General features: G+C 38.7%; 1 protein-coding gene across 1 annotated transcript in view; it reads right to left on the bottom strand.

Annotated features, from left to right (window-relative positions):
• Positions 1 to 25,024, bottom strand: part of ASXL3 (ASXL transcriptional regulator 3) — a 139,502-nt gene that overhangs the window by 95,292 nt on the left and 19,186 nt on the right. The window contains exons 2-3 of the mRNA XM_074880396.1: positions 19,844 to 19,926; positions 19,494 to 19,496 (exon numbers count right to left, since the gene is read on the bottom strand). Of these exons, the coding sequence (XP_074736497.1) occupies positions 19,494 to 19,496; positions 19,844 to 19,926 (86 nt within the window). The remainder of the gene's footprint in view (positions 1 to 19,493; positions 19,497 to 19,843; positions 19,927 to 25,024) is intronic.

Raw genomic sequence — 25,024 nt, 5'->3', positions numbered from 1 at the left:
CCGGAGACAGAGAAGACCACCCTGGCTAAACAGGGAGCTTTGGCTGCAACTCAGGGAGAAAAGGAGAGTTTATGGCCTTTGGAATAAGGGGCTAGCCACTCACAGTGATTACAAAGATGCTGTGATGCTATGCAGGGCAGAAATCAGGAGGCCTAAAGCCCAGCTGGAAATAAATCTGGCTTCAGCAATCAAGGATAACAAGAAATGTTTCTATAAGTACGTCAACAGCAAAAGAAAGACCAGGGAGAGTCTCCATCCCCTGCTAGACGCAGGAGGAAACATGGTAACAAGTGATGAGGAAAAGGCTGAGGTCCTTAATGCCTTCTTCGCCTCAGTCTTTAATAACAAGACTAGTTGTATTGAGGGAATCCAGCCTCCTCAGCTAGAAGACAGAGACTGGGAGAACGACTCCCCCACAAACCAGGAGGAGATAGTCAGTGACCTACTGCATCACATAGACACACACAAGTCTATGGGACCGGATGGGATACACCCGAGGGTGCTGAAGGAGCTGGCTGGGGTGCTCGCCAAGCCGCTTTCCATCATTTACCAGCAGTCCTGGCTGACTGGGGAGGTCCCAACAGACTGGAAATTGGCCAGTGTGACACCCATCTATAAGAAGGGTCGGAAGGATGATCTGGGAAATTACAGGCCTGTCAGCTTGACGTCGGTGCCCGGGAAGCTGATGGAGCAGCTCACCCTGAGTACCATCATACAACATGTGCTGGACAACCAGATGATCAGGCCCAGTCAGCATGGGTCTATGAAAGGCAGATCCTGCTTGACAAACCTGATCTCCTTCTCCAACAGGGCAACCCACTTATCAGATGAGGGAAAGGCTGTGGATGTTGTCTACCTTGACTTTAGTAAGGCCTTTGACACCGTTTCCCACAGCATTCTCCTGGAGAAACTGCATGCTCATGGCTTGGATGGGCATACACTTTGCTGGGTAAAAAACTGGCTGGATGGCCGGGCCCAAAGAGTTGTGGTTAATGGAGTTAAATCCGGTTGGCGGCCGGTCACGAGTGGTGTCCCCCAGGGCTCGGTTTTGGGGCCACTCTTGTTTAACATCTTTATTGATGATCTAGATGAGGGGATTGAGTGCACCCTCAGTAAATCTGGAGATGACACCAAGTTGGGTGGGAGTGTTGATCTGCTCGAGGGTAGGGAGGCTCTGCAGAGAGACCTGGACAGGCTGGAGCGATGGGCTAAGGCCAACTGTAGGAGCTTCAATAAGGCCAAGTGCTGGGTGCTGCACTTGGGCCGCAACAACCCCCAGCAGCGCTACAGGCTTGGGGAGGAGTGGCTGGAGAGCTGCCAGTCAGAGAGGGACCTGGGGGTGTTGACTGACAGCCGGCTGAACATGAGCCAGCAGTGTGCCCAGGTGGCCAAGAAGGCCAATGGCATCCTGGCTTGTATCAGAAATAACGTGGCCAGCAGGGACAGGGAAGTGATCTTACCCCGGTACTCGGCACTGGTGAGGCCACACCTCGATTACTGTGTTCAGTTTTGGGCCCCTCACTACAAAAAGGACATTGAATTACACGAGCGTGTCCAAAGAAGGGCAACGAAGCTGGTGAAGGGTCTGGAGCACATGTCGTACGAGGAGCGGCTGAGGGAACTGGGGTTGTTTAGTCTGGAGAAGAGGAGGCTGAGGGGAGACCTCATCGCCCTCTACAACTACCTGAAAGGAGGTTGCAGAGAGATGGGGATGAGTCTCTTCAACTAAAGTAATAAGTGATAGAACAAGAGGTAACGGCCTCAAGTTGTGCCAGGGAAGGTTTAGACTGGATATTAGGAAGTATTTCTTTACAGAAGGTTTGTTAGGCATTGGAATGGGCTTCCCAGGGAGGTGGTGGAGTCCCCATCCCTGGAGGTGTTTAAGAGTTGGGTCGACATAACGCTGAGGGATATGGTGTAGTTGAGAACTGACAGTGTTTGGTTAATGGTTGGACTAGATGATCTTCAAGACCTTTTCCAACCTAGACAATTCTGTGATTCTGTGACCTATGAGAATTAAATTTTAAAAGGTAAGCATATTATAGAGAAGAAGCTTAAATTGTGGCAATATTTAAGCATTAAAAAGAAATAATCAACAAGTACTGCTGAGCAAAGTTTATTAACTTCTGTACAGTTTAAGACGATTGTTTATATTTTATGAGAATTATGGATCTTTCACTTCAGAAATCTTTAAATCTTGAATATGTTACTCAATGTTGAGCTACTAGACTGTAACATGAGATTATTAAATAATATTTCTCCCTGATAGAAAAGCACAGCATTAAAGCCAATCGCTATGCTAAAAAGAAATCACTTTTAAGTTCCTTTCCTTTACCCTCACTAGCAAAAATCTTATTGAGTTATCCTAATTAAATTGTTTCAGTAATTTTGCCCATTCTTAAAAATTGACACATGCCAACATGCTGGCCTGCTGGAGTTTGTTACATTGTGCCATTTCAGCCATACCATCCATGTGCCTAAGTAATCAATTTTCCAAATCAGTAAGACAGTTTTTAATGCTTATTACAATTTCTGTGGAAATTTTTACCTGGAAAGAATGTATCTATTCATTGAATGGCAATGCTAAAACCACCAAAGCTGAGTTATTTTAATATGAGGATTTTACAGTTTTTACTTGATGGAAAGTAATTTCCAGGGTCTTAGTTACCATGTACCAGTACCACATACAAGCTTTTCCAGGCAGTTAAAAATTTTGATTTCACTGCTAACAGCATTCAGTTATGGATTTCTCAACCACAGTGGACTTGCTTGGACTCTCCTTGCTCTCATTTTCCTTTGTCTCCATTTCTTCTGTCTTTTCCTTTTTTTTTTCCTTTTCTCTCTTTTATCTTCCTCTTTTTCTCTTTTCTTCTCCTCTTCTCTCTCCTGCCTTTCATGTCTTTTTCTTTCCCCTTTTTCTCTCTTCATTCCTTTTTATCTTCTCTCCTTCACTCTGTTCTTCTCTCCTTCTCCTCTCCCTACTCTCACGTTCCGTTCTTTCCTTTCTGCTTTTTTCTGACACTTTTCAGTCTTCTCCTTTCTTTCCCTATATTTATCTTTTCTTTTTCTTTCCTCTCTTCTCTTTTCATTCTTTCCTCTTTTATCTCTCCTTTCTTGCTTTTCTTCCTTTTTCTCTCTTCTTTTTCACTCCTCTCTTTTCTTCTTTTATCTTTCTTCTTCTCTTTTCTTCTCCTTTTCTTTCTCTTCTCTTACCTCTTTTCTTCCTCTCTCTCTTCTCCCCTGCTTTCTCTTTCCTCTTGGGGTGGGTTAACCTTGGCCAGCATCCAAATGCCCACCCAGCCAGTCACTCCCCCTCCTCAACAGGAAACAGGGTGAAAAGGGCATGAAAAAGCTCATGGTTTGAGATAAAGACAGGAAGATTGCTTACCAGTTACCGTAAGAGGCAAATCAGCCCCGACTTGAGTAAAATTAATTTATCGCAAATTAAAACAGATTTGTGTAGAGAGAAACAAAGACAAAAAAAATTAAAACAACAACTCCCCACTTCCAGGCTCAACTTTCCTCCTTCACTCCTGATTTCTCTACCTCCCCTGCACTGAGGGGCCCTGAGGGATGGGGGGGTTACAATCAGTCCATAACAGCTCCTTTCTGCCACCACTTCCTCCTCACACTTTTTGTCTGCTCCAGCCTGGGCTCTCCATGGGCAATAGCTCCTTCAGGAAATATCCAAATGTTCCAGTATGGGGTCCTCCACAGGCTGCAGTGCAGATATCTGCTCCAGGGGGCAGGGGAATCTCTGCTCTGGCACTTGGAGCACCTCCTCCCCTCCTTCTCTGACCTTGGTGTTCACACTACTGTTTCACACTCTCTTTTTTACCTTCCTCTTCTGTCTGAGTGCTGGTTTTGCCCTTTCTTAGATATGTTACCACAGAGGCACCACCATCTTGGCTGCTGGGCTCAGCGGTGCCCTGCGATGGGTCCGCTGGAGCCAGCTGGAACCGGCTGTGTCCAGCCTGGGACACCCCCGGCCTCTCCTCGCAGAGGCCACCCCTGCAGCCCCCCCACTGCCAGCACCTTGTCATGTACACCTTTTCTTTTCTGTCTCTCTTTTATTTCTTTCATTTCTCTTTCCTCTCTCCCTTCTCTCTCTACTTCTCCATCTTCCTTTCTTTCCCTCTCTCTTCCTCTTCTTTCTTGTTCTTCTATTTCTTGCTCTCCTCATTCTCTTCTCTCATTCTTTCTTGCCATCCCCTCTTTCTCACCCTATAATATCCTATTCTTATAAAAGAATCATACTTCTTTTAAAGCAGAAAATAATAATAAACCTTTTTATGAAACAAGAGCAACTGAAATCACTAAATTTCATTTTGTTTTCATCCATTTCTACTCAAAAGAAAGTGTATCATATCTTATTCCTTCTCACTCACAAAAATTCCGAGAAATCTCCAGGTTTTTTTACTTTGTTTCTTCTCCCCGATTTTCAACTAGGGCACGACTTCTAACTGAAGAAATTTAGAATTTTGAAACTAAATGTCAAATTCTGGGATAATTATGCAAAAGCATCATGTTTATTTTTAGCATCCAAAACATTGTATCCAACCCAAAAAGAGAACAAGGAAGTCAGAACATATGAGAACTACCTATTTCTCACAACTGAGTGTGAACTGAAGATTGTTCACACAATTTTTCACAATTGAGTGTGAACAATCTTCAGTTCACACTCAAGTGACAAAAATATTTCAAAACCCTATGGTATCATGAAAGAAAGAATGAATAAAAAGAAAAATTCCTTCCCTTACAAAAGATTTCTCTCAATATTCTCGTATTTGAAGAGTAATTCAACACTTGAGAATGTTTTATTCAACCACCAGTACAGGCAGAAAAATCAAATTGATATAACAAATAAGGAAGCTGGGAGTAATCACAAACAAATGAAGATTAGATCCAAAAGTAAATTACCGTTTTCTAGCAATATTTATTCCTACAAAAATATTTCTGTAAGCAAGATGATACTTTCACACCTGACATTAAAATAAATCTAACTACTACAACTTTGATGACTAATACGTGTCAATTGTGCCCTTAAAATATTTCTGTTAAGAGCTCTTACCTGTAGGAAAGGCCTGAAATTAAACACAGAACAGGCAGTCACAGTACATCCTGTACCTTTAAAAATATAGCAACATGTGATTTATTGTATTGGGTCAAATTAAAATATTTGGGTGGATGTGAAGTGTTTTAAGTTATACTTGCTGTACATAAGGGAGTTTGACTTGGCAAAACAGCATAGCAAAAGTTTCTTTCCTTCCCTCAAAGGATTGAACAGATACTTGTATTTTTGTGTTTTAACTTAATCCAGCTGTTGCAATTCATACTATTAGTAGATCTCCTTATTATTTTTTGACTTACAACAGCTCATTAAGTCTGGAACTGACTTAAGTTTCTATTTAACTTATAGCTAAAAGTCAATCTAATTTCAAAATGTCACAGACAATGTTTTAAAATTATAACAATAGTAACTGTCAAATAATTTGTAAAAACAAAGCATTGATAACTAAAGTAAAAGTTTTAGACTGGATATTCTTGATAGGCACATCATTCCATCTGAAAGGAAGCTTGATTCTGCTGATGTCATGAATAAAGTCACTTTGAATGTAGGGGCTGAGACACACACACATAAAAGGAAAGAGCCAAAGAAACATAACATAATGTGGCATCACAAACAAAATTCAGTCTTAACCAGAAATTGTCTTCTGTTAGCCCAATCACTGTGACTAAATGTTTTTTAAAAATAATTAAATGGTAAGTATAATATTAAATCAATTGACAGTACCAATCATGTCATGAATTCCTGGATTGTAAACCTGGGCACAAATAATCTTGTATCACTACTACTTTAGTTATACAGTCCAGTACATCATCTGACTGAATGGTATTTTGATACAATTGCTTACATTAGTATCCTTAAGCTATTACTACAAACAGAGAAGTGTTAATGGTTGGATTTGTTTAGTGGTGTTGGTTTTGGATGAAGGGGACCAACAGTTAAGAGTATACATACAGTTTGCAACTGCCTAATTTTCACTGTCCAAGAAAAGATTCCCTGACTGAAAACAAGGAGTCTTTAAAAAAAAAACAAAACCAAAACAACAGCTTCCTGCTTGCCATATATTCTTAAAGATTTCTTCTCAAAAAACTCCTTGCTGTCCTTCATAGGTCATAGTTTTTTTCCTTTGTGATGACTATAGGGGACGTGTTATTTTTGACACAAGGATTCCATATGCAATAATGGCTACCTAAAGTATTTAGCAGCCTATAAAACTCCAGCTGTATTGGTAACATAAGAAAAAGAAAGGAAGAATAACAAGTAATGGCGGTCATTTGCAAGACAGAATAATAATTGTCTAGATCCTGTGCTTGTTTTATTTTATTTGTAAATTAAATATAAAAGCATGCAAGTGAAGCTTGTTTAGGAAAAAAATAGCAGATAAACATATCTTAAGCAATCCTACTGAAACATATAAGAGGCTATGGATGCTATAAGATCCTAAATAGGGTGACTCAGCTATTTTTGCTTGTTTTTTCTTTAATAAGTACTACCTTCCAGCAAAAGAGGTACTAGATCCCATTTTCCTTTTCTCATATTACAAATAAAATGAAAACAAAAAGAAATGAGGGGGAAAAAAAATCAATTTGTTCTGTCTTTTAGCTATTGAGAGTAAACAGCAAAACAGTTCTTCGGAATTTTGGGAGCTCTTTCCCATAGTCTTTGCTATTAGAATAACTGAGCAAAGGATGTATTTGAGTATAATTTTGTGATTTATAACTTTGTATGCATATAAGTGCATGTGTATGTGTACAAAGGTGAATTTGTGTCTGTAGGTGTATTTACACACTCAAGCACATAAACAGTTTCATACATAGAGTATTTAAGTTCTTTTATATATACTTTAATTTTATAAATATGCTTTCTCAGTTCTCATTTGATAGTGTAAATATTTGCCAGCCACACAATTATTGGTTCTAGTGTACAGCTATCATAAAACAGCCTCACTGACAAATGCAGAGTTTATTGGGATTACAAGGAGGAGATGGGAGCTTTCTATACTGCTGAAAGAAAATCAGATCTTGCATAAAACATATTTTTCCTTCACATGATAGTACATAAGCAGGCAAAAGATATTTAGTCATTTTTAAAATTCTGTTTTGAAATGAAGAGCATGCACGTGGTTTAATTTCACAGTAATTAAGATGACTACCTATGAGACTCCAAATAAATAAAATGGAATTCCTATCAGCTAGCCTTAGAAAAGAAATTCACATATGAAACAAATTTTCTGAACAGTTATACTTAATCTTTTTCATAGTCCTCAGACAGTGAAATTCTGAGGCTTTTTTGGTCTTGATTCTATGAAAACATACTCCAAAATTTTAATGGAAATATGCCAGTGCATAACTATAAGAGAACTAGTAAATTTTTCAGCTCATGCAATATGAAGAAGAAAAAAAGATAAAATAATTCTTTCTCTATTTTTTCCCATTCAGTTAAGAAATGGTTTAATTACAGGTAGACTGAAACATATACCCATATCTTTATACAAACATAAAGACATCCACAGCAAACTGTTGCAGAAAATAAATTATTACTAGAAAATGATGCTTTCATAGAAAGCCTGACAATGTTTTCTTCTTACACTTTCAAGTAAAAGACATTTAACTCAGTCTGCCAGAAATGGCTATGCTTCTGCTCTGTGAAAAATATGCTAATGATGAAAATAAGGACAATTTACTGAATACTAAGCAGAAAATCTGTAATGAATTGCCTGTGTTATAGTGTTCAGTTTAGGCTTTTTTTTTTTTTTTTTGCCAGTTGCTATGGAATACTAGAAATAGCGTAAAAAAGATTATACCATTTTGTGGGATGTTATGTATGTCCCTTAAGACAGAGTGCTTAGAAATAAAGACAAAAGTCAGCTGTGGGATAAATGAAATTCAAAGCTGTAATAAATAATAGATTCAAATACTAACTTTTCAATGCAAAAGAGAACTACAGAGAATAAAACAGAAGTGCCAAAAAAATCCAACCCCAACAAATAAATCTCAATCAGTAACTAGCAAGTTGAAACCTAGAATAATTCATTTTACACCTGCAAGAAAAAGCAGCTTCTTAAGTTACTTGGATGTTGCAACAAAAGCTCATAAATCCATTAAACTAGGCATGTCTTCAAGTTCCCAGCCAGACTTCAATTTTCACTGCAGGTTTTAAGTCCTCAACAGATTAAACTCTTTTCCTAAGAATATTTTACCAGAGTGTTCATTCAAAAGGTGACTCCTTCTAGCTAAAGTCTCCATATCATTCTGTGTTTGAAAGTTTGATATATATGGCTGCTCCTGACAGGCTTATGCGTTGAATTGCATTTGCTCAAACACTTCCTAAAGGAAATATAGTAGATTATTCTTGCCTTTTCTAAGCACAGGAGAGCTGAACAAGGTTGCTGACCACTCAGCAATAGTTCTCCCATTTTGCCCCTCACTAGCATACACTGATATTAAACTCCCTTGCAACTCTGATTTCTGACTTTTATTTTAAAATACTAGTTTATTACCCATGTACTTTAATGTCAATATGTGACAGATCACCATTTCAGAACAATGACATAAAGAGAACACATTCTTTCTAATCTCAGTTTCCCAAAGATGTTTTTGAAAGTTTTGGCTCTGGACAACAATGGACATCTATTACTAAAGCTCTTTTATGTCCTTGCTCCTCTTAAAAAGATGCTAGCAAAGCAAGCCGATAAAGGCAGTAAAATCGAAGAACATATACATCTACCTACCTTCCACACAGTCATGGTTCAGTTTATAGAACTGCAGGCAGACTGTGGATAAAAGAACTGGAAAACATTCTGTAGACTGTGGAAGGTCTCGTCTTTTTCATAATTTAAAAAACGAAATCAGGCTTAAAGCACTACACTGTAAGAAACATACTATACACACACAAAAAAAACCCAACCACCAAAACAAACAAAAAACCACCCCAAACAAACAAACAAACCAAAAAACTTGCACTGCTGGGATTAAAGACCTGGTGAAACTTTCCTAACAGAACTTCTGTGAGTATCTGATTGTTTTGAAAGTGTTTAGAGCTCCTGGATATCCTTATTTAATTTCTCTTTCTGAAAAAGACACACAAACTTTTACATAAATTACTCTTTGAAATAGAGAAACATTAAAGAAAAAAGATCTGTAGCATACTTACTTAAATATTGCTAAAAGAGAAGTCACACTTTCTAGAAGAAATTTGGGAACACAGTTACCATACAATATACACTTCAAGATAATAGTATGCATAATTTAACACCAATTTATAATGCAAGAGGTTTCTCTTCTCATCAGCCTGAACTACACTATTACTTTTCAGTCTCTTTCAATAGTAGTCTACACTGAACGTAAGAAAAAGAAAACACAACTTAAATTCTTACATTAAACATCAAAATATATTGATAAAGAAATTATTACCCTATGCAAAAAAAGCCAACACTGAATCTGTTGACAAATTTATTTAGTCACAGCTGATGTCCATCTCCTACTTCAAAATAAAATGTCCTTTAATAGGAAGTGGTGTCATTACTGCAGAAAATAACTAGTAATTTCATAAGATCATCAGCATCTGCACTGCTATCCATCATTTGTTACATTTAAGTTTTTGGATTTCCTCTTGCATTAAAAAAGGAATATCTTTAATACGGCATTAACATATTATGGGGGTCTTAATTTCAGCAAATTTGTCTGTGATAAAGGGAACTTGGGCATGCATTCAATGATACAGACCTTTAGAAGTTGAAACATATTTATCACATCACAAAATTAAACAATCATAATTTTTCCTATTACAGCTAAACAAATTAACTTTTAAAATTTTCCTATTTCCACTGAATTATTATAACTTGAATACCTAATGATCATATGGGCCACTCTCCCTTACCAGTAAAGCATCAAACAAATAAAAAAGCTTTATACACTACAATATCTTATGTTTTTTGAGAAAATACAGGTTAGGCTCGGGCAGGCATAGAAGAAACCTAAGCAACTGCACAAGTAAAATAAAAATATTTTAATAGTACCAAGGAAGCAAGTGTGTCACACAGACTGGATTCCTGTTTTCCTAATCTTTGCAGACACATTTTGCAGAGCTGCTAATAGATTTAAAGCAAACAACTTTATGGCAGATCTTTTAAAAAATAAAAAAAAAAAATCAAGCATCACTATTTCCTATTACTTCCATGAAAGGTGGAAAGGTGGTTAAAATATATGTTTTAGCACTGAGACACAGAGAACTATTGTACCAAATGGAAAACTGAAGTACTGAACACTATATGAGCAAAAATGTATATGGAAAAGTAACAGTAATATAATAATCTTTTAAAAAAGAATCAACTGTTCTGAAATCTCAGTTCACCTGAGCATACAGGAACAGACTTCAACATGATGACAAATCAGGGGCAAAGTACAAAAGGGGAAGCCATACGAACTTTTCTAAACTGTTGTAAATCATCTGTTGAAGGTCCCAGACATGATAAAATGATGGAATTGTGTTTTTATTTCCTCATAACTGGCTCTGGAACCAAACTAAAGAAGAAAGCTTGGTTGGTCCTGAGCCACAATATGAAATAAATACTGAAATCTGGGATGTTCATAATGTATTACTTAAGAAAATTTCAGGCATATAAAATGGCCAAATGAATGGAGTTTGAGTCCTCATATATGGGAAGGGAAATAGGATGACAGCAGATTAGGGTAATTGGAGACCATGGGATTGGTGACCCAGTTTGAGAAAGAGGGAAGATTCATGTAGCAGAATCTCTTGGGACAAGGGACTGCATGTAGAAGGAAACTAGTAGAGCTACTGCACTAGCAACACCAATTTAATGGACAGGATATGAGGAGTGGAGGAGCAGAGGACCAGGCTATAGTCTTAGCTCTTCATTTAGCTTGGAAAAATACTACTTTGCTTCTGTCTCCACTCTCTTTTTACATATGCTCAATTAATATTCTTAACAGTAAGAACAATATCCTCCAAAGTATTCTGTATCATACTCAAAAGATTCTTACTATTTACATTGTTCCATTTATCATCTCTAACATGTCCAAAATTAAATCCACACCTTAATAAAACTAACACAGGAATTTGCATCTGTGACACAAGAATGATTTTTAGCCTGCCTGTAACAGCTGGGGCACCTGTTACTACATGCATCATGCAAAAAAAAAAAACCCAAAAACCAACCACCAAACAACCAAAACCAAACAAATAGGTAGTTTTATAAAGAATGCTGACGTGCAGACTGATTTTACTGGACTGTTTCTTGAAGTCCCTAGACAGGGACTCCATTGTCCTGTGAAAGGAAGAGGAGCAGCATTAAAACAAAACAAAACCCAAAAAAACCCCTAGATAATTTCTAAAAACTGAAACATGGAGCAAAAATGAAGATAATGGTGGTTCAGGGAAAAAGAAAAATACATTCAAGGTAGTTAAATGCCTTATATTGAAATATATCTTTTATAGGTATACACAATGGAAGAAGCACTAATAAATAAAAATTCTGTTGTCTTTGCAGTTAGCTGAGGGAAAACACTTGAGGTTTTGTTATTTTACATCTGTTTCATTAGCACCCAAAACCAGTTTTCCAAATCAATACAAAGACAGGATTACCATTGTACAGACATAAGCATGCTAGGTTTAAACTAACGGTAGGGTAATCACAATGCAGCAACATGTAATCAAGAATTAACAACCTTGCTCTTAGGCTCTAGTTAATACCATAGTTGTTTTAGGGCTACAGCACTATCAAAAACTGAAATAGTTATCACAGATGTGACATGGGTGTGATATAGAAGTTACAGTTCCAGTGCCGGAATGCAGTAACGTAGGAAACCCATCAGTTTTTACCAGGTTAGAAGGCACTGTGGCATAACAATGCTGGGAATGCCTAGGCAAGAAGGAACAAGCCTGAGATTTTCAGCTGATTAATTGCTGCTATCACAACTGCCTACCAAATTAGGCAGTTTGTTGTTACACTGGGAAGAACAGTGTTTCAAAGAGGTGTCTGAAGTGAATTCATGCAGAAAGACAGGTTGTGCCGAAAGTTTGTTTCTTTCACTGCTCTACAGCCAAAAGCCACATCTGTAGAAACACAGAAATCAACCTAATAATGCCAGACAAAAGAATGTGAATAGCTTTCTCTCTCTCTTCCCATCAAGGCTTCCTTTCAGTCCATTACAGGGAATAACTACCTTGAAGACAAAACATTGCACTCCTTCAGCTGAAGAGGCTCCCAAATAAATTCTATCAGACATATGCAACCACAGAAGCCTCTTAACTGTCTGTGCTTTTCCATTAACAGTCAGAGCCCTAAGACAAAAAATGTGGTTCTTTCAGTGAAATTTTTAAGAGCTTTTGGTTATTGGAGGGCATTTGCCTTTTTTTTTCTCCCCCTAAGTGGAAGATAAAAACTATGACTTAGTAATTATGAATCACAATGACATCTTGGAATTACAGAGAAAGGAAGTAAAAATTTCTCTGTCTACATGCATACACAATAAAAAAAGAACCTGAAAATGATAAACAACAGAAGACAGTTGCCAGCTCATTTAGCCTATTTACAGAAACAGTAGCATTCAGAACAGGTTTTATTTTTAAGTCAATAGCTCTAAGGATGAAGTATGCAAAGGCTTAAAGAGACACTGTCAAAAAGATCAAAGGATTCAGAAGTGACGGTAATATTTTCAGGAGTACCATCTCACTTCAGAGCTAAAGACAGATTCTGCACAGATCATGTGTTTTATGCCATTGATGACTCCACTCAGCAGTTCAAAGTGGGTTTCACTCTAGCTAACCCACTAGTTTAGTATTTCTGCACACAGAGTGTAAATCTAGTAAAAGTGTCTTGAGATTTATTAGGGTCATACTTTGCTGCTTTCCTAGGCTCACAAGACTTAATATGTTATGATATCATTCATGATAGATATTATCAACACTGTGGAGTGCAGAAGAAACAGCACTACTGCTAGTGCCAGTGGCAAGCATCTCCTCCTAGTCTTCTGAAAGACTACTGTCACAACAATAAATCAATAGATAGCTTAATCTTGCATAGCAAAAGACAAAATATGCAGAAAAAAAGGAGGTGGAGTTAGGACTGATGCCGTGATTCTCATAGTTGAAATGAAGATCAACGAAGAAACATCAAGAGAAAGAAGCTTAAGATTCCTACTGGATAAATGAAAAACAGAATGAGATGAAGGGATTTTTTTTTTAACCTCTTCTGTGAATTATTTGAACAGAATAATCAAAGTTGCTTGACAATACACAGGTCAGTTACTCTAGCTGAACAGGAAAAATGAAATTATGCCATTCCAGGGTTCACAGTCCTGAGTCTAATGGAGGAAAGTAAATAGCTAGCATAGCTGTGGGCTAAAGTTGCACTCCAAAAAATTAAACACTGCTTGTCCCAGTTTGAAAGTTTATTGGCTTTTAACTTCTACTGAGGATCTTTGACTTTAATCTTAACCAGGCAAGTCAATTTCCCAGCCTCACCAAGCAAAGGAGAAAGGGAACTACAAAAAGCCAAAACATAATCTAGGATTATTAGCATCAAACATTTATAAGAATTTGGCTGGATATTCTCCCCTAGGACTCAAACAATATGTATGGCCCAAGTACTGCAAACTAATCTAAAAAAAAATCATAGAAAAATATGGATCAAGTGATATGCTAGTTCATTCCCCTAGTTCAAGGCAGGATCGACCAAATCTACGTAATTCCTGACAGACATGTATCTAAATTTTTTTTTTTAGAGAGATCTAGGGATCTCTCACATCTCCCGCACAGTTCATGACAAAAATCACTTATACCTGTTAGAAAAAAAAAAATCTTCGTAGTAACTAATTGGAATCTTTTCTTGCTACAATTTAAAGGCCTTATTTCTTTCTGTCCATATCAGACATGTAGGGTAACTTATTCCCTTACTTTTTTCCTATCTTTTATGTATTGGAAGACTTACAATGTCTAAACTCAATCTTCTCTTCCTTAATCAAAACACCTAATTCATACCAACTTCTGTCTTATTTTTATCTCCCTGATAATTTTAAGCAGTCTTCAATTGGTCCTATCCTTCATGAAGGTGCAGTGCCCCAAACAGAAGGGAATAGGTATGTTATTCCTGGTGGTCCTACAGGCAATTTCTGGGTAATGACAAAAGAGGGCAAAACCAAGGATGGTATGAGCGTCAGAGTTTAATATAGCAAGAAACCAGGAGAATTAGAGAGAGAAGCGTTTTTTCTGTGAGAATCAGCAAAAACTTTTAAAACACGACCTATTTAAATATCCCCATTATGACCACACAGGCACCTCTGGGGAAAAGATAGACACAGAGAAAGAGAAGCATTTGGCAAATTCCTGGGACTGTTAGGAACAAAAATGCTTGAACAGAAGATGTAAAAAGCAGTTAGGAAGGAAGGCAGTACTAGGTCTGGCTTGAACCAGTGGGGAAGAAGCAGCTGAAAACATTGAGAGTTCATGACGGGAATGATTCTTCATTTTTAGGAAAATAAGGGAGAACACAAAAAGAAGAAATTGGGCTTCAGGAAATTAAACTTTGGCAAACTCACCCATGCACCATGAACAAAGACATTTCTGTAAGCACACCAACAGATAGGAAACTGGCTTGCTCTTCCCTGAAGGGGTGGCACTAAGCACTTACAACAAAAGCACAGGAGTGCTAGTGCCTTTTCTTTGTTGACACCTAATTAGAAAGGTGTCTATGATTAGACAGCTACTAAAACTAACAGCAGAAACAAACACGGGAAAATTATTAGATGATAATTAAATAAATTAGATGTTCTCAAATCAGTTAAATCTGTTGAAATTCACCATAAGGTATTTAGAGCTGACTGGACTAGTCTCAGAATTATCAATAGTAAATTTTGAGAATTTGTAGAGGACAGTAGTGATTCCAAAAGACTGGAAAACGTCTAGTGACTAGCTTTAAAAAAAACAAAAAAAAGGCAGGGGCAAGGAAGTAGATATGCAGCAACTGAATTTCAATTCCCCCAAAATATGGAATAAAAATTATTTGGAAGTATGTAGCAGATAAGAAGTTGAGTAATACATGACCTGTCAAGAACAAGTTACTTCAAATCTATCACAATATTCTTTATGACATAGTAGCAGACCCTGTAGTTAGAAAAGCAGCAGTAGGTACCATATAGCCCAACTTAATGAGTCTTTGGACACTGTTTCTCATGGGACTTTTATAAGAAAAGAGAAATATAATGTTGCAAAAGGAAACAAGTTCTAATAAGCAGATGACACTAAACTTGGAAGGGCTACATGCATGCTGCAAGACAACACTACATGTTAAAGCAATCTTAATAAGTTTGAGAAACGGTCTGCAGAAGACCTGAACACAATTCAGCAAGGGGAATTCTAGACCTTAACAGAAATAAGTAACAGCAGAAATATAAGATGGAGAGTAACTAGCAAGGCAGCAGCACAGTGGAAAAGGAGCACTGAAGCTAGAGTGGATCATATTCTGACTAGTAGCCTATGTCACACTAGCAAAATCAGCAAAATCTCATGCTAGGATGCATAACCAGCAGGTTGCAAGTCTAGAAATTTACAATAGGACAGAGAATTTTTTTCAAAAGAACGGGACAGTGGATGCTAGGAAGGAAAATCCAGAGCACTGTGCACTGGAGTGAGCTGTTGTCTCCTTTCTAAAGAGATTTTAGTATCCGGGACTGTTGGCCTGACACTGTTCACTATCAGAGCAGGCATGAATGTAAAATAAGTACTTCTCCCTCCTCCTTCCCCACCCCTGGAAGAAAACTATATATTTTCTACATCCCAAAAAGGTTTTCCCTGAAAGTTTTTACTCCTTATAGGTAGCAGAAAAACTGCCTGCTGATCATTTTACAACCAACTATCATAACAGGAAAGATATTTAAAAATAAAATTGAGCTGTACATCCCCCAAGATATAGGAAACCGGGTAGGTGTGTAACCTCTCACAGGACATGTCAGTAAGTTATTATTTTAATTTCTAACATATATCTGCTTTGTAACTTCGGAATTTTCCTTCTATTGTATTTAATTAAGTAATAAAAAAATAAATGTGCAACTTGATGTCTTTACTGCAAACAAAGAAGAGAAGAGGCTCAATAGTCTGACAGTGTCTTTTTAAAGATTACACATAATGACAATGAGATTGCTGAAAATCATATGTTATTCATTCAGATTTACTACCACAGCAAAAAGCTTTAGGTTAATTAATGCTGCAATATATTTGAAAAATGACTAAGCCAATTAATCTTGTTCATCTATAAATGGAACAGTAGAGGAAAATTTTTGAAGAACTTTATTTAGGATTGCCAAGGTTCTGCCAACAATGATAAGCAATATAAAGGAATAAGTAAAGTGTATTAAAGTAGTAACATATTGCTGGTACAAGCTCAGACTTGAAGAATATACAAATCAATACAGAATAAAATATGCTAGTGTCATTCTACTGCTTATGATCCGGTGACTGCATATCATAAATTTACATCTCTTGCTCATCCTAGCTGGCTGCAGCAGAGACCAGGAAAGATTATCTTTAGTAAGAGTAAAGGTACCATACCGGCAGAACGGTACTGACAGAAATTGCAGAGCTGGATCAAGTAAATGGGAGACTCTAAATTCAAGAACGTGAAAACAAAACAATACTTACACACTGAGACCCAATCAACAAATACGTGCATGAAGTCAAATACCTTAATGGCTCCTATTAAGAGTTAGGCACTCAGATAAGTTCGCAGGTTTGTGCCTAATCAATATTAAAATACAGCAGAAGCACAACTTTTACATAAGAATCCAAATGCTTTAAAAAAATAAATAAATACAGAATCAACATTTTTGATTTTACAACTGCAGAGTTTAGAATTTTTAGGCTAATCAATTTAGGAATACCTAGCCTCTAGTGCAGTGCAATGTTTCAATTAAGGTGTAAAAGAACATTGAATTTTATCCTTCTCAGTTATCTAGATACTCATGACCACATATGGCATCCTGCAGTCGACTACAGATTCACTTATACCGGCACATACTATACCATGAATAAAAATTAGAATGAATCTGAATTTCCTTCCTATTTCCCTGCAATTCTCAGTTTCTTAGTAACTGAAGAAATGAAAGATCTAGCTTTGAACCTCTTTAAAGGAATCCTTCTCTTATTATTCATTCTGCAGCAATTAAAAAGGGCTTCCACATTTTCTAATGTTAAATCATAAAAATGCTGCCTTCACTCACTCTCAAAGGTTTTGCACACAAAATTTTATTCATGAACTGTTCACAGGAAAAAGAGTTTTTAAAATTACAAAGAAATGTTATTGTGAGGCATGGGAGCCTCTCCCATGCAATTGCCTCAAAGGTGTAAGAAGCAGCAAGCAATCTAATCACTGCTGTGAGAAACAGTATCTTAATAAAAACAGATTTTCAAAGGTGGGGTTTCTTGCTTTTTTGCTGTTGTTCTATGCAAATCCTTGCAGCATAACACACACGTTTGGACATTCATTTTCAAAAGTTTTCATTTCCTTGTTTCTTTGGCATCACTGCCAAATATACTTGAAGCAATTTCTTGACAGTAAGTAAAGCATTTTATATCTGTAAAAGGTGGCAAATTCAACTTCTTCTTGCATACCATCTTTTGCAATTTTACCAAAGTACAGCTGTTACAAGCATGTTATGAGGTTACCAGCAAAGCAGTGCATGGTTATGCAGTGCAAATGATCACAGTGTTCTGTTTCTTAGGAACAGTGAATTCAGTAAAATATGCCCCATAGTTACTTCTGGTTCACCAGAATACATTCAGAAGTTAACGGACACAATGTATTACTACTCCTCTACATGGGCTTTGAAGTTCTCCATCCTAAATGTTAGGTTCCATACTAAAAGAACATAATTAAAATAAAAGCAGGTATCTCCCTTTGCTTTGACACAGCAGCAAGTACTAAAACAATTTATTAGAATAGAAAATTTTTACTATGTGTTGGGTTTGTGTGTGGCGGCATTTTGGTAGAAGGGGAGGGTGCTACAGAGGGGGCTACAGAGGGTCCCCCAGCTCCAAGCTGGACCTGCCTCTGGCCAAGGCCAAGACAATTAGAGATGGTGGCTGCACCTCTGTGATAATGTATTTAAGAAGGGGACCCTGAGAGGAGGAGGGGTTGTGAGGGAAGTATCTATGTAAACACTGAGGTCAGTTGAAGAAAGGAGGCGGGGAGGAGGTGTGCTGGAACAGAGACTCCCCTGCAGCCTGTGGTGAGAGGGCAGGCTGTCTCCCTGCAGCCCATGGAGGTCACCACACCAGAGCAGGTGGCTGCATCTGAAGAAGGCTGGGACTCTGAAGGAAGCCCGCTCTGGAGTAGTCTGTTGCTGGGAAGACTGCAGCCCGTGGAAGGGACCCACGGTGGAGCAGTTCGTGAAGAGCTGCAGTCTGTGGGAGGGACCACGCTGGAGCAGTTTGGGAAGAGGTGCAGCCCTGTGGGAAGGACTCATGTCAGAGAAGTTTGTGGAGGACTGTCTCCCATGAGAGAGACCCCACACTGGAGGAGGGGAAGAGTGTGAGGAGTCCTCCGTCTGAAGAGGAAGGAGCAGCAGAAACAACGGGTGATGAACTGACCACAACCCCCATCCTCCATCACCCTGCATTGCTGGGGGGAGGAGGTATAGAAATCAGGAGCAAAGCTGAGTCTGGGAAGAAAGGAGGGGTGGAGGAAGGTCTTTTTAAGATGTGGTGTATTTCTCACTGTCCTACTCTGATTGGTGAATTAAGTGTTGGTGGTGTTCAAAATTAAATTGATGTTCCTTCTCTTCCCCACTTGAGTCTGCCTTTTGTCTATGACCATAACTGGTGAGTCATCCCTCTCTGTCCTTGTCTAGATCCCCAAGCCTTTTTCTTTATTTTCTCCTCCCCATCCTAGAGGGAGAAGGAGTAAGCAAGCGGCTGTGTGGTGCTCAGTGCCCTCTGGGCTCAAACCACGACACACTAACATTTGGAGAAGACAAAACTGCATCTTGTAGGGGACCCCGACCAATCAACCAGTTTTTCCTTAGCTTATTTTCTGGCCAAGTTTCCATCTGCAGGTCACTAGAAGACCTACCAAGTAGTCAGTCACCTTTGAGGAATAAGGAGCTTCATGCCTATCTCAACTACGTGTCAATGGAAGACAACCGCTGATTTCTACAGGCTCAGGATAACCCCTAACAGCTTAACATTGAAATCTATAACCAGAGTATGCTGTTATTAAGCGACTCAGTATCCAACCTCTGCAGCCATACAGACCAGCTCCCAGTGTTTAAACCACCCTCTCCTTCCATTCCCGATTCTTTATTGGCACAACCCCTGTTACCACAGGCAACACTACCATGTCATAACATGATTTAAGTATCAGACCACAAACCCAAGTGAGAGAAGGAGTGCGTCTAGTTCCATCTCACACTTTCTCCATGCACATGGTAGTAGAGGCAACCCAGTTGTCAAGCTTTGGCCCTTAAGCAAAAATGAGATGTAGCAGCGGGCTGTCTGAGCAGATGACACTGTCTTTCTAAAGAAAGGCCATTGGACTGGAGCTGGCCCCCAGACTCCTTTTGGAAGGTACAAAGCTAAGTCAGTCACTAACCATTTTAAAAGCCTTGAACAAACAAACAAAACCCATCAGCTATATTTCCCACATCGGTACTGGAAATCAATTCACACATTAACCAGCACTTTATGTTTTGTAAAGATTATCTACCCTTCCTAGATGGTTTTCAAAGAGATGGCAAAAATACAGAACATATAAACACTGACCTTGTTTCTTTTAACCCTTCTTTCTGAATGACTTCCAGTATTTGTTTTGCAGTCATTGGTGAGTTGGGGTACTTTTCCAATGCCTGAAAAGAAATAATAAATGTGTAAGTGACAAGACACAGCTGTCCTGTGAATCTGAAAGGTTATGCGATCATGCAGTTTTTAATGTACTAATTTGTGAAAGGCAGGGAACGGTAGCGTTGAGACTGGAGTCCTCTGTCTGTTGGAAGGCCAGATACAATCCAGGGAACTGCAGCAAGAATAAGATTTACTTGCTGCTTTGTGAATCATCTGCTACATCTGCCTGGGAAAAATTCTTACCAGGTTCCAAATAAAAGAGTTGAAATATGCAACTAATTTTATGACACAGCAACAGAGTTCCTTTCAGACAGGAGGGGGAAAAAAAAAAAACAAAATCAAACAAAAAGAGACAGCTAGTCTTCCTTTTTTGATTTTTATTACTTTAGAACTATTTGAGGTCATCTGAATATTCTACACTTAGGTTTTGTCATGACCTCAGGAACAAAATTGGCTAAAACCTTCCATTTGTAGAGCAGGAGCTACTATGAGAATTGACACAGATAGGTTTCAAATTTTAAAATGCTTTTTGTTTCTAAAAACGATGAAAAATGAAGTAGTCAGAACAGTCACAGCACACAAAATGCTACATGACAGAGTGCAGTATATTTTTCCAGTTCAGCTCAGTTTTCCACTCCTTTGCCTTTTCCAATTGAGCCCAAGTAACCCACTCCTCTTTCCAGATACAACCATCTTGTACAGATTTTTCTGGTTTTCCACTTCCTTTTTGTCCCCATCAGTTTTAAGCTGTTAAACAAACAGCCACTCTTTTGCTTATGTAAAGTGCCAGACTGACAGCCCTGGAAAATGAAACCTTTCAATCAGCAGTAAAAGGTGCAGCACAGGCCACAGCAACCCAGCTTCCCAGAGCATCTTGCCAACATATCTCAGACAGAACTTGCATTTCTACCCTGGGTAAGTAAGAAATCCGTTTGGTCTCCAAATTCCTCCAATCCTGAGCTTCTCTTTAGTAGTTACCAAATGATGGCAATTGTCAAAGTAGCTACTACCTGCCCACTAGGAACTAGAGATTCCACCACATCATATCATGCAAGTCATCAACCTGAAGGGTGCTAGCCAGGGCTGTAATTCAAGCAGCTCATCTAAAGCCAAAGCATCCCTATTCACTACAGCTTGACCACCTCAGCCCTCTCCTGTCATTTTACAGTTCTGATTTACTGCCTGTTCTCCCCTTTCGCAGCCAAAACACAGTTTACCAAATTCTTCGGTTCTTTATTACAGATGAGCTTTGTATCCTTTATCTTTCAGTTCCACAAAGGAAAACGCAGAAGTGAGGGCTGCACTAGAAAGGTCTGGGAGGTGAACTGAGCTTATCTCATGTACATCAATATGCAAGATTCAAAAGGGACCCGTCAGGAAAGGAAAACCGAAAGGTGATTTGAAAGGAGAAAGAAGAGTGGGTAGGAAAGAGTACGGCAATGAGTAAGGACGGAAGAGACTGCACAGGGCTGGGAAAAGGGCCATTGCACAGCAAGGGAAGAAAAATGATAACAATGTATTAGTGACAGAACCACAATGACACATTGGAAAAATGACAATGCGCATCAAGATTAAGACTAGGATGAGAAAAGATTAATGGTGTGAAGAGACAAAAATGGAAACTTTAACCTTCGGAAAGAAGACAAAGAAAAAGAACAACGTAAAATGAGAATACACCAAAATAAAGGGAAAAGAAGAGAAATGAACTGGGAACATTCCAGAGGGCAAACTGGGAAGGACAGAAGAGGAAACTACACTGTACTGGACACGGCTATGAAGGAAACTGTGTGCACTTGAAAGTGGGGTTACTCACTGTGGAGGATTCCCTGTTTCTCTTCCTGAGTACAGGCCCCTCAGCACACCTGGGCAGCTCCTCCCTGTAATTGAGAAAATTTGGGTAGCCCTGTCCCCTTCTCTACGACATCACATCCTACTCTATAAAGTCAGTAAAAGTGCCAAGTATTACCACGTGAGTTTGACAATAATGGGAAGGAAACAATAAAGCTACGCAAACATCAGAAATCACCCTGTTCTGGACAATGGGAGAAGGGAGAGCAGTTTGTGCTGAGGAAGCTGCACTGAACTGGTTGTGGAAACAATGGCCAGACATAGGGATACGTAAGATCATCTTCACCAAACAACAATGAAACCAACAAGCAGGATGCATAACACCACTACAGAAAGTTTAATCAAACCCACAAGGCAGATTTCAAATAGCACAGTATGAAGTGAACACATTCAGGGTATAATGACAAACTGAAATGCAGAGTATGTTAGACAGGCTGAAAGTGCTGGAGCAAACAATTGCCCATTGTGCGGACTTGTTTTACGCCGGACATGTAGCGTGGGCTGCAGTTCATACACCCCATGAATTTAATTCTGTTCATCTAACCCTTTAAACCCTTTAAAGCCTGTTATTTAAAGAACTGTTCATACCCTAACTGAAAAGCATTTATTCACCAATTCTAACACTGCTCAAGTTGAAAATCCTGTTATTGTGTACCTGATTAAGTTTTCTTTATCAGAACGAAGATTAATTTAGCAGAGAACCTTAGTAAGGATGGTTTTTTCTGCCCCTCCCACCATGTTGTCACACACCCGCCCCCCCCCCCCCCCCCCCCCCCCGTGTTTTAACCTAGACATTTATCACAGTAAGAAAATAAAAATAATTACTTGTTAAAACATTTTAATGATAATCTAATTTTCTTCCCCCAGTTATGGAAAAGAGCATCAGAGTATTATTTAAGAGTCTGTGAGCTAACGAATATAGTGAACTGATAATTGTACTAGTGTCTCTTGCCTCTGTATCTCACCATAAACACTGCTAAAAGCCCACAGTCCCTCTTGCATTTCTAAGACTTTTAAAAATAATATTAGAAATTCAAAGTGAATTACTAACTGTGCCTTAAGGCAACTAAAATACTAAAAAGCAGTAGCATAAAGTAACAGACATCAGGGGAGGAAGCCTTTATCTGTTTTAAATATCTTTCTCCTTCCTCCCACTCCATCCACCAACACTCGTATCGTTATATGGGCAGTGACTAATAATGCTGAAATTAAAACATGCCAAAGTACTGTCATGAAGAATATGACTCTTTCGATGTATTTTGTTAAGAAGGACAATGGCAGAAGAATGGTTTGCACTGACTGCAACCTCTATCACAGAGGATCAAATATGCTCTATTTATTCCTGCCATTCAACCACAGCCTTAAAAAGGGACAGCCGCTAAATAACTGGGACAAGTTATTTGATATCCATCAGGACAATCTGGAAAAGAACAGAAGTAGTCATTGCACTGAACACATTCTTGGTGTTCATTCAAACCCTGGTTAATGACTCAAAGAGAAGACGACTCAGATCCTACCAAGCACAGTGGAAATCAAACCTCTCAGCAAATGGTAGCAGTCTGACAAATTCTTATGTTTGTATCACCTACACATATCAACCCACAAATTCAGAGATACTAAATAATTACACAGATGCCACAAACACATACATTCCCAGTTTCATTGTGGCAAAACCGTGTCAGTTATATAGGAGATGAAGAAATCAAATTTCTTTTCTCACCATGGCATCTACGATCTTCTATGCATTGACAACTGCTCAAAAAAATCAGTTGCCACGGTGGGGAAAAACACGTTCCAGTGAAATGTTAACAAGAAGACTCTAGAGCTTTGCATGAGAGAGAAATCCTGAATGCTCAGCTTACCTACAAAATCAGAAGAGAACCTCTGTGTAATTGATGGAATTATTAGTTTAATTTATATACACAGCTGCTTGTGACTACATGAGTCAGATCCGTTCAATCGTTTGCATTTCAGCCACTAGAGGGAACACAAGCAGAGGGACAGAATGACGAAAGGCAATCTAGAAAGTCAGCCTTCTTGCCACCCATAAACATTCCTGCAGAAAGTGGGAAGCTTTGCCAGAAAAGCAGCAACTACTCCTGCAGCTATCAGTTATATTATGCTGACAGAAAATGATTCTTCTAACCAAGAACCAAGTGTGGTCTGATACTGTGCTGTGGTCAAAAAGCAGCATGCAGATCAGTCTAGTGGGCTTGTTGATGCTGACCATGTGGTCAAGAGTACAGTTAGCTGGAACTGGACAGAGCCTCTTCCACTTCTGGAAGCTGCTTGCAGGGATCTGAAGGTCAGCTAGCTGACAAAAATCAGGATCATTATATCACGTCCACTGGGTCACACTATAGGCTGAGCCACTACTCACAAACTGAAGCAATTCTCTTTAGAACATTATTTAAATAATTTGGGAGGAGAAAGAGGAATAGTACAGTTATTGCCAGTGCTCCCACTCAACAGCTAAAATACAAATCAGGCTGAACTGCACAATAGGCAATCTTTACTGTCCAAAGACAGCAGGGTGAATAAAAGAACAGAAAAATAACTTTCCTTGTCCTAAGCAGAAAATATATGATATTTTCTAGCCACCCATTACTAAATTAATGAATTGAAAGATGTAGTCCCAAACAGGGTACAAGAACAGCATCCTGGAAAAAATCCAGCATTGTCTTTTCCAGCTGCTTGTGTGAGGTTAACAGGAGGAGTGACTTCTATTGTGGGAAATGCCCCACTCAAATCTTTTGTATTCATTTTTGATTAATGGCTTTAGTCATTGGGGAATTATCAGCAGCCTGGTAAAAGTTCAAAGCCCTTTGTGTGAAGAAAGATGGGTAAACGGTTAGGAGAGGAGGGTAGGGTAGGGTAGGGTACAGAGTGGGGGAAGAAAGGACGTGCATAGAGATGGATGAAGAAGAGAAAGCAGCAAGATCAAGAGGTGATAGGGTACATGATACATGAAAAAGAGGAAAGAGCGATGAGAATAAGAAGGGAAGATGCACTACAGCCTATTTTAACATAAGCTCTCAAACAGATATTCATGGAGTTCTTGCTGGTGGTGATTAAGGGAAAGGTAAAGAGTAGTTTCCAAGTACTAAAATATTAAAAGAAGCTGAAATGGGAGTAATAATTCTCCTGGTAGGACTTTTGTCTTTGAGCAGCTGCAGTTACAATAACTAAGTTATAAAATCTGAGTAGAAGAAGGTGCAGACATAAGATGTGTCTTTCATGGTATGCTCCATAGTA

The sequence above is a fragment of the Strix uralensis genome, chromosome 1 (genome assembly GCF_047716275.1).
Source record: "Strix uralensis isolate ZFMK-TIS-50842 chromosome 1, bStrUra1, whole genome shotgun sequence".
Taxonomy (NCBI): domain Eukaryota; kingdom Metazoa; phylum Chordata; class Aves; order Strigiformes; family Strigidae; genus Strix; species Strix uralensis.
Note: the sequence above shows the minus strand (reverse complement) of the source record. Positions and strands in the feature narration are given on the sequence as shown.